The sequence below is a fragment of the Anopheles coluzzii genome, chromosome 3 (genome assembly GCF_943734685.1).
Source record: "Anopheles coluzzii chromosome 3, AcolN3, whole genome shotgun sequence".
Lineage (NCBI taxonomy): Eukaryota > Metazoa > Arthropoda > Insecta > Diptera > Culicidae > Anopheles > Anopheles coluzzii.
In genome coordinates this window covers 15,547,222-15,559,699 of record NC_064671.1, presented here as the reverse complement: position 1 = coordinate 15,559,699, position 12,478 = coordinate 15,547,222, and the positions used below count along the sequence as shown (strand labels likewise).

General features: G+C 48.4%; 1 protein-coding gene across 2 annotated transcripts in view; it reads left to right on the top strand.

Annotated features, from left to right (window-relative positions):
- The window catches only part of LOC120957362 (homeobox protein B-H1), a 33,034-nt gene extending 21,410 nt beyond the window's left edge, over nt 1-11,624 (top strand). The window contains exons 2-5 of one of the 2 annotated variants that reach the window (XM_040379541.2): nt 78-254; nt 8,994-9,103; nt 9,191-9,337; nt 9,413-11,624. In XM_040379541.2, coding sequence (XP_040235475.2) covers nt 78-254; nt 8,994-9,103; nt 9,191-9,337; nt 9,413-10,565 — 1,587 coding nt within the window. In that variant the 3' untranslated portion in view covers nt 10,566-11,624. The remainder of the gene's footprint in view (nt 1-77; nt 255-8,993; nt 9,104-9,190; nt 9,338-9,412) is intronic. The other variant, XM_049609884.1, reaches the window with a different exon arrangement.
- Nucleotides 11,625-12,478: the final 854 nt, after the last annotated feature.

Genomic DNA, 12,478 nt, shown 5'->3' with positions numbered 1-12,478 from the left:
CACCAATGTTCCAGTTCCTCCACAGCAGCCCACTAATCGCAAATCGAACGGCTTCCTTCTCTCTTCCACACTTGCAGATGCTGAAGCACGTGCAGATCTCGCCGATGCGCAGCCGGGCCGACTCACTGTCCATGCGGTCGTCGACGTCCTGTGCGTCGTCGCTGTGCGGCAGCCCGGAGCCACCCGGGGGCGATCCGCTTCGCAGCCATTCGCGAGCGTCCAGCTACTCCAGCCTGAACGAAACCATTCCCCAGGTAAGTGGTCACTTCATTTATGCTGCCGCCGCTCAAACTGTAATTCAATTAATCCCAATCTGACTCTCCGCTCACTTGACTGTGTACTAAGAGTTTAGGCAAACGACGAAACGACAAAAAAAAACTATGCGCGAACAGCATCTAATTGCGACAGCATAAAATGGCGCAAATACTTGCAACAATAGTGTGCCTGATTTGGGGCGCACACAAAAACACCCGCGCGAGCGAGCGAAATTTGCCGAAAACTTCATTATTTGCTCTTCTCATTCCCTGCGCTCCGTAGCCCTGTCCGAGGCCCTGTCCCTTTGCCAATCTTTCAATAAGTTTAACGGGCGATGGCTGAGGGCGGTCTGCTACTGCTGCTGCTGATGATGATGAGGTGCTCATTAAGATGAAGTGGTTCGACACCCAATTTTTCGGGAGGCTTTGTCGACTGTTTGACGAAACCACGGCGCAAAGCTGCCGTTTCCGTGTGTTTTTGAGGGGTGGTGGGAGAGCGGGACCATAATTATTGTCATTACTCCCTCCCTTCTCACAGAGCCGCGTGGTTGTAACATACTGCGTCCCAGCGCTAAGGTGGGTGGATGGGAAATATTCTGAACCACAAACAAACCACCCGCCGTGGGTGAAGGCGATGGTGGTTAGCAAATCATCTTCATTTTAATGAAGTATTGTGTTTGGGCTTATGCTAGCGGGCATACCGTGTGTACCGAACGCGTGTGCTGGAAGTTTTCACTTGCTGTGGTGATGTCTCCGTCTCTCTCTCTCTATTTCATTCTATCTCTTTCCTAAGATTGTTCACACACTTCCCCCGCATACGAGCAGCGGTGTTGCACATGCTTTTCTCCCATAAGTCGCCCGGTACCGAACGGTTGCTGCCTGTGTTATTTGTTGCAGCATCTGTTGGTGGGCCAGATATTCCGCGATACATATATATCGCAACGTAACCGCGAAACCGAAACTGCAACTAACGCCGTATTGGAGGTGAATTTTGCATGGTTTGTTTTAAAGGAGAGCGAAAAACAACGAAACCAAACAACGGGAACGCAAGGAACAGCCCGATAGGAACGCACGCTGGTTGCAACCGGGCGGCGGGCTTGCAAAACCGTTCTAACTGTGTAGCGTTGTGTAGCGTTACACGCCCCCGTAGGTGCAGGGCAAGCCACGGGCACGGGTTTAATTAAATTCTGTAACGCCACAACGCGGCGCCAACAACCTGCCGGGTTGAACCGTACCGTTGCTGTTGTTGGTATGCAAAACCCCCAGCCGCCGAGCCGTTTGTTGTGGGAGAGCAGAACTCGACTTGCACGTTGCGTGTGTTGCCGATGTGTGCACTATTGGGAATCACACAGTACACACGCATGCAGCAGCTGATGTGCTGGATTGGCATGCAATAGAGCACAGACAGTGATGGTGGGCAATTAAAGCTTCGACCTTTTTTTAAAGGTTGTAATGCATCAAGCACGGCACTGACTGTTATGGATGTGATGATGTGATTTCCCTGCGAATATGTGTCATGGTTTGAGAGGTTACTGTAAGCAGATTGGTGTGAAGGGCTTCAGTTCATTTTAGAAAATGAAAGTTTTTCCCTTTCGGGGGATGTAAAAGAACATTTCTCTTCCATTTAATCATAGAGAAGATTGATGTTTGGTGTTGTTACCAGGAGACTGTTATGCTGAAGTGAACAACAATTTGAGGCTTTAGAGGCTTAATTTTGCTCCAAAAAAGCACTCAACAAACGTGCTCCTTGCTTCCCGAGCACACATTCTACCTATTTCTGGAAACATTTCATCGGAAGTCGTTGTGCCCCTTATTCCTCCAGAGCCGCAGGCCGTCCTTTTTCGGAATTACTTCCTTTCGAGTGCGTCGCCGCGACCGGGTAACCCGAAACCCACCACCATATGACTCGCGTGCCCCGGAAGTACGCCCTTTGCGCAGCACACAGACACCAAAAATATCTGCTTATGAGTCCACACACTCCACACGGAAACCTTCTAAGTGGCTTTTGCTCGGTGCCGGCGGAGCGAACTTTACGTTTGCTTCCGTTTTAATGCTGATTTCGCCCCCTTATTTCGCATGCTCCTTTTTTGGCAGGCAAAGGAGAGCGTGTTTTCAGCAGGGCCGTAGTGCCTAGCGCAGCGGTGCGATTACGCGGTTTTCTTGAATGGAAAATGTTTAACAAGCTTAAGATGCTCGGGCACAAAACCTCACTCGAGTGAACGAAAAGAGGTCCTACCGTGCGCCGGTGTGGGATGAGGGGTGAACTTGTTCTTTACCTTTCGCTCCGGTTGCTTACAGAAACAGTTTAAGGAGTGTTCTAGGTGATCTAGGTGCTTGTTGTTTCTTTCCGTTTTTGGCGTTGATTTTAGTGTGATTTTCCTTCTTTGTTCGAAAAAGGATGCGCCCCGAAAAGCAGAAGGTCCGCTCCGCTGCTCATTAAGTATTCTGAAGTGAGAATGGAATGTCCCTCCACCGGACAGCACCGAAACCGAAAAGTGTACCGGTGCTCACCCAACAAAAAAAGGGACACAATACGATTTGCCACGGGATAAACATTACTTGCGGTTCATTATTTGCTCACTTTTTTTTTTAGTTCTTTCAGTGGACGGTTTTAGTCTCTTAATACAACCGCAGCAGAGGCACACGCGGCTGCAGGATATGCTCCGGGTCAGACCGGTGTGGTTGGGCTCGTTGCCGGGGTTTTATGTGTGCGCCCAGGAGAATTGTATTTAATTCCGACTTTTATCATAAACAGTTCCTTACAGCAGGCCGGTTGCCGGTTGGAGCTACTTTCGGGAGGATGTAAAAGCGCTCTGCAATGCAAACAGAGCTTCATTAGACAACTATTTTAATCAACGCTTTACGTAGCCCAGCAGCCCACTTCATTTCGAGCGGGTAATTAGGGGCAAGAATAAAAAGCGAAAGGTGTTCTTTGGCCACAAAAGTGGTTCGTGGTTGTTTTTTTCTATGTAAAGCATTTTATTAACAAGACAGAGCAGGGTAAAAGAAGATACTGTTTGTGTTTTACTAATTTTTGTACAAAAAACGCATGGTTGAAAGTTGCTTTAGGCGAGAGAAAAACGTTTGCCAATGTGCAGAGTCAGCTTGTTCTGTTTGTCCAAATGATGAGTTTCATGGTTAACCCACTGTTTGTAGCCATTTATCATAGAGCTGGATTACTGCTAGAGAGTGAATTTTGCTACTTTTTTAGCTCAAATAGTAAGACAAAGCCTATTGACAACCCTTTTTTTATAAATATCGCTTTTACAGTAGGTTGTAACACATTTTATTCTGCATTTTTGCATACCCTCTTTACTTCCACAAAATGATTCCAAACTGTTGCAATGCGAGTGACAACACAGCTCCCCTTTTTATTCCAACTTCAACAAATATCCCGCTTTTTTGGGGAAAGAAATTCGAAAGGCCTGGTAGCCCCCCAAACCCCAATCGTCGCTATTTAAATTAGTTCGGAAATGTGCATTTTTTCGCATTCCACCGAGACAAAACGGTACCGATACCGGTATCCGCCCTTCGCGGGGCCCGATCGCTCCTTCGTTGCTTTCCTCTCCGGTTCCTCGCGTTTGTTTTGATGCGCGAGCTTCAGTTTCAATTTTCGATTTCGAGTGTATAGTGCCGGTTCACAAAATATGACCACCGGTGCTTCATTAATTTTTTGGACCAGAGCTCGGGGCATGTGCGATGAACTCCTCTCCGTCTAAAGCTAAAGCTTAGCACCGGAAATCGAACTGTTTTCTCTTCGTGCATCCGGCCCAAACGGGGCGAGCCCCGATCATCATCACTCTCACTATCACACACCCCTTTTTCGGGGGTTTCTTGTGCCGGCGGCCATACCATCACTCTCAAAACTCTGTTTCTAAAAATATTAATTTTGAAAGTTTTTAGTTTGATTTACACTAGTTTCATGCTGTTATCGTCATCAGATCAGCAACGATCCCGTTGCATTGTAAATGTCTTTAATGTTTTAAATCAACGTACCTGTTAATGTTACAAATAGTGCTAAAAAAGGGCACTAAATCCACAACCTCAAAAGCTTCCATTTTTTCCACGTTTTCATACAATTGCAGTAGCCAAACATCCTGTGCTTGTGCTTGTGTGTGTGTGTGTGTTCACTTGTCAACTGTGCATAAAAGCGGGAAAAAAACAGTGGCAAAGACAAACATAGATAACTGGACACGAAATGCGTGAAACTGAACTTACCCAACACCCAAAAAAGTGAAAAGCACTGCAAACAGAGAGACGCAACAGCAATAGCTGCAGCAGCAACAAAAACAGAAGCACGATGGTGCTTCCGAAAGCAAAAGAAAAACATCCTCCCCAACTGGGCGATTCAAATAAATTGCTGTTTGATAACAGGCGTTGTTTTAAGTTTAACTTTACTCGTTTTTCTCTCGCTCTCTGTCTGTCTGTGTGTTCTCTTTTTAGAGTTCACTTGATGGGGATGTGTGTATCGCAAAAAAATGAATAAAATGTAGGAAGTAAAAACATTTAAAAGCTGAATGAAGTATCTCAAATAGTAGGTTCATTTCGATAGAAAAGCTCAACTCTCTCAACCCCCGAATTGACAGCTAGCATGGGGAGAAAACCGGTGGCACACGGTGAAACAGATTAGTTTTGTGACTTTGGGCACTTTTTCATTTGTCATCGTCCTTCGAATTGATCCTTTGGGTGTTGGGGAAAGCGTTTTCCACACTCTGTATTCAGCGTTTTGTGTTACAGCGTACTGTTCGGCTCTATGTTACAGTTTTGTTTTGTCTAAAAAAATGCCCCAAATTCAACTGGGAATTGCTGTTTGTTTTAATCATTCAAAGAAACTTTGAAAATAACAATTGGACAGTAAAACAATAAAATAGAAAAAAAATATTACTTCACTCTCATTTTTTGTCATTTCAAAAAGGCAAAAGATCGAACACAATATTGGGCACCGCTTGACGTACCCTTAAACGTGCCGTTTTTTTTGCGCGTTTCAAGCTTTTACAACTTTCCATCCCAGACAGCGATTTATTTTCATGCCGTTAGTGGGCTTAAATTTACGACGCAATATGTCTGCGCGTGGCGCGCGCAGAAGAGGAACCAAAACAAAAAGGCATAAACTTACAGCAACACCCGGGCAGGAGATTTATTTTTAACACCTTTAACCGTGCTGTGGTGACGGTTTGAAGAGACCTAAAACCAATCAATCAGATAGCTTCCAGACTCCAGAGGTTTTTTGTTGTAGTTGCTGTTGAGCTTAAAGTACATCCTTGAACTTGCCACCACCGGGTTCGAAATGCTTTAAACGAGCTTTGGACTGCGAGGAGGGTGCGAACGCCGATGATTGCATTGTGAGGTTTCTGCTTGCCGCGACACGATGTCCTTTTTGCCAGACACATTCGTTTTGATAGGACGGGATTTACCTGTAGTGGTTGGTGTGTCTGTGTGTGCGTGGTTTGATAAGAGTTTATGTGGCTTATGGTTGCCTTCTCGAAGTACACACCGTGATGATTATAGGACGAAAGTCGCAGCCAGTGGGTAAGGGTCGTTACGTTTTACTGCTTACACTGTAGTGTACTTGCTGGCTCACTGTTTGACTGTTTTAGAAACAATTTCACCAATTTCAGACAAAACGTACTGATTGCGATTGTCGTAAACGTAACTTCGAATCAGGTTTGAATTGCTTTCCACCAGTACGCGGGTTATCAATATTACAGTACACCGAAAAAAGGGAAGCCCATGACACGGTTACAGCCACGCGGTTCGCGTGATTCAATCGCACTTTAAGAGCGTTCTGGTCGATGAGCTGACGGTACAGCATCTCAAAGACACACAAAGAATGAGCTCCACCCCAAGAAAAAACACATTTTCCTTCACCACAACACCTTCCTACAGACCTTGACAAACGATGATGCGCACCAGCTTGGAAAATGGAAATTAAATCGAAAAGGATGCGTGAACCATTTCCCTTGCCCATTTTCGACACCCAACACTCCTCCCCGAGAAGGTGCTTTGTTGTGGCTGTTTTTACCGCGTCCTCCCCCATCTCTCTCTCTCCTCTTCCACCGACCAACCTGTTGCCTGGTCTGGATATTTTCGGAAATGGAAAATGCTCATTTGGTGTGTAGGAAAAGCGTTATCAGCAGCGCGACAGCAGCAGCACGACGAACGGCAAAGATAGCAGCTTTTAGCGAGATTCGTTGTCAAAACTGGAAGCGAAAAATGGCTTTCAACCGTACCGTGCAGCAACCGTATGGAAAATCATTTTCCACCGAAAAACGAACCACCGCGTTTCGCGCCGGTTTTGTGTGGCCAACAGCCGGGAGGGTTGGGCATATCGGTCTGTTGTCTGGCTGTCGGTTGCCGCCATCCTAATTGACGAGCCTCTTCGTCCCCACTACGGAACAACGGCACACGTTTGTGCCGACTTTAAGATTCGTGGAAACGGGGGGGAAACGTGCCTGCCTTCCTTGAACCACTCGCGGTCCTGATGCATTGCTTCAGTTGATTTGGGGGACGGGTTGGGGCGAGAAAAAAGCCTCAGCACGCGTTCTTCCAGTCGAACGATTGAGCGCGTTAGCGGGAGTGTGTTTTTGTTCCTGCGAGCGTACGCACCATCTGAAACGTATTCCCATGGTAGTACGCGGTGTGGAAATGGGTGCGAAAATTGAACGTAAGTGATGACGACTTCTGCCAACTCCTTCCCCCATCTTAGCCGGAGTTGAGTTTGAGTGGATTTACAGCGACTAGGGAACGGGGTGACAGTTTTTATCTCCCCCCAAGTTGGCCTTGGAAGGGTGAAAGTGTTGAGTGTCGAGTATGTGACTCTTCGAGTAAAGGTCTCCAACGGCAACCAAAAGCTGCCTCGAAGCGTTGGAGACAATTATCCCATTCCATCCATCTGTCTCTCTGTCTCTCTTTCTCTCCAGTTTGCTCATCCGATCTTAGCCACCGGGGAAATGTGTCTAATTAAGTTCGAGCATTTTCCCTTGCGGGCTCAGTCAACCTTCCATTTCCCAGTTGCTGCCTTTGGCTGCGGTTTGCTTCTATTGTGTTTTCCTCTATATCACACGCAAACTTCACGCTGTGGAACGCGCGTGGAATGTTTGACGGCATAGGGCGGGGTGCGATTATTGCGACAATAAATTACGGAATTGCACCCGACTCGACCCGACCGATGGGCAAAAATTCGAGGCACACAACCTTCCCTTTACACCCGGTTTGGGTTTGGGAGCAAAATAGGAAAGAAACAAAAGGCTCTCTCACAATCACAACAGTGCAGTGCGCGCATCACACAATCGCCTCCGCTTGCGCATGATCACGCGTACAGTTTGCGGCACGCGATTCCTTTCAGGTCGACGATCGTTCGTGTGCTGGTGGATTCGTTTCCCGCGCTTTCTCTTGGGGTCTGACAAGACGCACACCGGTCGATCATGATCGCGCTTGATCTTCGTCTCGCCGAGCGCCCCGGAACGGGCAATAAATGTGTGAAGATTTACGGGAGCGTGCAAGGCGTGTAACGCCTGGCCGCCCGGAACTGGCCAGCTTTCCGGAGCTTATCGGGCCGGCGTATAATTCACAAGCCGCTCCGTGGAAAGTTAGCAAAACTCGCGGTTTCAGTGCAAACAGTCACTTGTTTTATTGTCTCCCCTTTTGTGTTTTGTTTGTCTGGGAGCTTCTCCGATAAGGAATTGCTCAGGTTGCAGTGTTATGGGAACCGCTTTCGCTGATTAACCAGCTTGAACCTTAGCCAGGATATCATTTGAATGTGCGAGGAAAACATGGGAAATCCGTTTCATGGAAAAAAAAACTGTGCGCCCAAGTAGAATGCATCATAAAACATTGGAGGTGGAAAATAAACAATTACTTAATATGTCTTTCAGTGACTGCCTGTTCAAAGGGAGACTTGGCACTTCAACTTCCTATAAAAGCTAAGGTTCATGGCTGGAATGTTTTAATTAACAACATCCAATCAATGCAGAACTTTGTTAAGTGTCTTTTTTACTAACATCTGTCTGGAGTAATTCAGATTCGAAGAGGACATAACTCTTAAAAATCGAATAAATCTCAACATTTTAAATTTTATAGCAAACTCGCGTTTATAGCACTAACTGTGCTTACAACTGTATCGTCTTATCCACGACTACCTCCCCGGTTAAAGATTTATTACAACGTTCCTTGGAAAGGGCCCGCCCGGGGAAAAAGGTTATCCTGTGCAAATTAAATCCATTCGGAACCCTCCAATCCCCCGAACCAATAATCGGATCGGAATTGTCTCGGAGCCGAATGTCGTAATGAAGGTGTACACGGCCGCACTAAAATACCCTAAGCTTGCCCCACTTTGATGTTACCCTTTTTGCCCTTTTTGTGAACAGTTATTTGGTTTGGCAATGGGCGATGGGATTAGAGGTTCAGCGGGACAAAGGGGACTCCCTATTCAGCCTGAGCGTTACCTGCAAAAATCGAGATTAATGTCCTTTTCGGATTGGTCGCCCTTTTTACCCCAAAAACCGGCCATAAACTGCTCTAAGCTGTCGGTAACGGTACAGAACATGGGGAAGCGAAGAGGTTCATTAGAGCTGGGATGGGCTTACAAATTTTGGAGCGAAAAAACATACTGTGGTGGGAATTTGTTGCTTTGTTTTCAAAACATCTGTTTTGTTCGGGTGTGTTGGACACACTTGAGCTGGTTTGTTTGATTCCTTTATCTGATCTTCTTTTTTTTTCTCTTGCTCGTATCTTCCCCAGACGACAATCAAAATCTACACGGCCTGTTTGCGGCAGGACATCGAGTACAAAACGTTGGGGATTTCGTATGATGCCACCAGCAAGAGCGTCGTCCAGCAGGTTCTGCGAAGGTAAGCATCGTACTGCCAGCGGGAGACAGCTTCAGGTTGTTGGAGGTCCTTCGGACTTATATTGATTTCGGACTCTCTTCTTCTCAGGTGCAAGATGCGCCATCGTGACCCGAGGCTCTTCTATCTCACGATGGAAGTCACCGTCCGTCGACCGGGTGTCAAGTCCGTGCTGGAGCTCGATGACGAGGCACGGCCAGCGCTCCTACAAGCCTGCCACCCGAAAGGTGACTCCAGGTAAGTGTCACAAAGCGTTGGTGCAACAAATTAAACACAATACTAAATGTCTCGTCCACTTCCGCCTCTGTTCAGGTTTTGTCTTCAGCAAAAGCCCGGCGGTCTGATACGGGTTCACACCTCCGCGCTCCAGCCCAACTCCCAGTACAAGTCGCTGCTCATCTCCGAGGAAACAACGTCCGACGAGCTGCTGTCGCTGCTGCTCTCCTGCTACAACTCCATCGAGCCGGTGGAACAGTTCTCCCTCTACGAGGTCTGCCCCGGCCAGGAGTACCAGCGCAAACTGCACCCGGACGACCTGCCGCTCAAGACGCAACTCCAGCGCCAGCAGAAGGGCGAGATTATGCACTTTCTCGTGCGCCGCAATCCCAACTACCCCCGGCGCCGGCAACTGCTGGCCACCATTGCCGAATCGAAACACTTTATCCTGAACACATCGCTCGACTCGTCGAACGCATCCCACCCGGCCGCTCACCACCATCTGCATCATCAGCACCAGCAGCAACAACACCATCACCATCATCACCTCCATCATCATCGATTGTCGCTTCATTCGGGCAGCTTCTCGCTCGGACCGTCCGGTACGCCCACCAACACCTTCATCTCGGACATTGTCGATGGTCTCAGCTCGCTGAACGATCTGCCCGCGGAGGCGAAAAGCTTGCGGCTAAAGGAGACCAGCACCTTCTGTCCGGCCTCGCTGGACGATTCGGCCGCCTCGACCGACTCGAACGATTCGACCGAATCATCCTCGTCCTGCTCCTCCTTTTCCTCCCTCTCGTCCGACTCTTCCTTTGAGGAGCCGGAAAAGTCGAGCACGGCTGGCGTGAACGACACGCCCGTGCTGCCCCCACCGCCCGAGGTGAAGAGCAAAAACAGTGCGCAACATCAGCAGCCTCCGCCGCGGCCAGCCAAATCGTCGACCATGCTGGCGGCACTGGCCCGTCCCACCTCGCTCCTGCCCGCCTCGACGCTGGCGGCCCCCTCGTACAATCCCGTGTACAACATACGGGAAATTCGCTCCATCAGTCAGTCGTTCGCGGCGCTCGCCATCGACAAGAAGCTGGCCGACAACATTCGGAGCAGTGCCGGCGGGGTGAAAGCGCCCAACACTGCCGAGGGTGGTCCTACGCGGGGCAGCAGCAGCAGTAGCAGTAACGGTGCACTGCTGAAGGAGATCGTCAACACCGACCCGGCGAAAGGTGTCGGTAACTTTGTCTACATTTAGGCGCTTTGGCGTGTCGGCAATGTGGGGGGTGCAAACGAGTTAGTTTTTATTGCCGGCGCGTGTTTGCACGAGTGGGGTTTTGTGAGCGGTTTTGTTTTGTTTTTAAATGTTGAATGCTATCATCCTAGTCTTAGCTGTAATCGTAAACAAACGAGCATCATCCGCACGGAATGGCTTCCCCGGGCCCGGTGAATGGAAGCATTAAAAGTGCGCCCGTTTCGTGCAAGCAATTGTATTGTATCTAGAAGCTGGCACAGGGCCGGAATCGAAACACCACTGTACAGAACTTACCACAGGTTGGACGAGAAGCTATAGGAAGCCAAATAAGGAAAAAAGACAGAAAGGCGAACGCACGGTTCACGAAACAGGAGAAAGGTAAAGGGTTTTGTTGGGAAATGCGAGAAAGGCAGAAACAATCATTACAACCCGGGCAGGATGGTGAACCGGCGTGTTGTGCTGCATGCCAAAGAGTTTTTAACGCTGTAAATGTATAAGAAATTATTGTAGGACACGACAGAGCCCGCGTACGTACGTTTAGTTTTACAAATCATATGTGCACCATTAGCCAAAGCCAACGAAATCAAACGACGTGCGCACGGCACGGAACACAAAGCTGCGACATATGCAGAGCGCCGGTACTGGCCCGGATTTCCGTTCGCCAGCCAGCAAAACTATAGAAATACCAAATGAATGTGTCCTGCGGCGAACGAACTCACAGTTTGCCTTCTCTATGATTTTCTATTGTTTTTCTCCGCACACATCCACACTGTCCCTTTAATGCTGTCTCATGAAAAGTGCATGAAATTATTGTTTATTTTTTTAATATACCCACTTGGTCGAAAGATCCCACTATGCATGGAGCTGTATTCGAAGAATTGTATTTGTTACATTTAGAACATTAAAAAAAACACTCTATCGCTTATCTCGTTCGAATGTATTTTATAAACACTTTGTCTCTATCTTTCCCTATGCAATGGAAGTGTCTATCAGATGTATTTTATTAACTCGTAAGTAAGTTATCAAACCTCAAATATAAAGTAAAGATATTATGAGCATGAAGCATTATTTTGGTATCTTCGTTTATTGTGTATTGGAAATGAAAGAAAGAAAATGTCACGTTTTTTCTAGTTGCGATGGTTGAAATGGAAGGTTGAAGCTGACAATCCGTTTTTATACAATTCCGTTTGGATTTTTCAGTCTTTTATCTTGTGTTAAATGTTTTAGACTTTTATTTTCTTACGTTTTCTCCAGAGAGTCATATTATCTGTTCATACGCTCAAACTGGATGAGCGTTGCGGGCTGCAACTGGGGGCAGCCGATGCGCTGCACTCGCTCGTTCCGTTGCAGCCGCTGCGGTGTTGTTGTCGGTGTTTTTGTTGTTGGTGTTGCTGTTGGTGTTGTTGTTGTTGCTCCGGACACCGATGATGCTGATGATGCAGCTCTCCGGATGCTGTTGCCGTTGGGGCGTCGATGTGCGGCTGAGCAGGGGGCGGCCGTGATGCCGCGCGCGCTTGGACCGCTCAGCCGGTACCGCTGCACAGGGGTGACCGTGATGTCGCTGCCGGTGAACTGCTGTGCAGGGCGCGCAGGATGATGGTGATGATGATGACGATGCGAGTGCACAGCGGGCGACCGTGATGCCGCGCACGACGACTGTGCACTCGGGACACATGTGATGGTGCTGCACAGGGGCGACAGTGGTGTCGCCGTCGAGACGCACCTGTGCAGCTGGAGCGCCGGCGATGAAGGTCCACAGGGGGCAGCCGAAATGCCTCAGCACTGTGCCTTATCGGGCTCCGCGATGATGCTGGTGCAGCAAGGGCGGCCGTGATGCCGCGCACGACAATACTGCACCAGTGTGTCCGATGACGCTGCAGCGGGCGGCGGTGATGCCGTGTGACGACGGTCCAAAG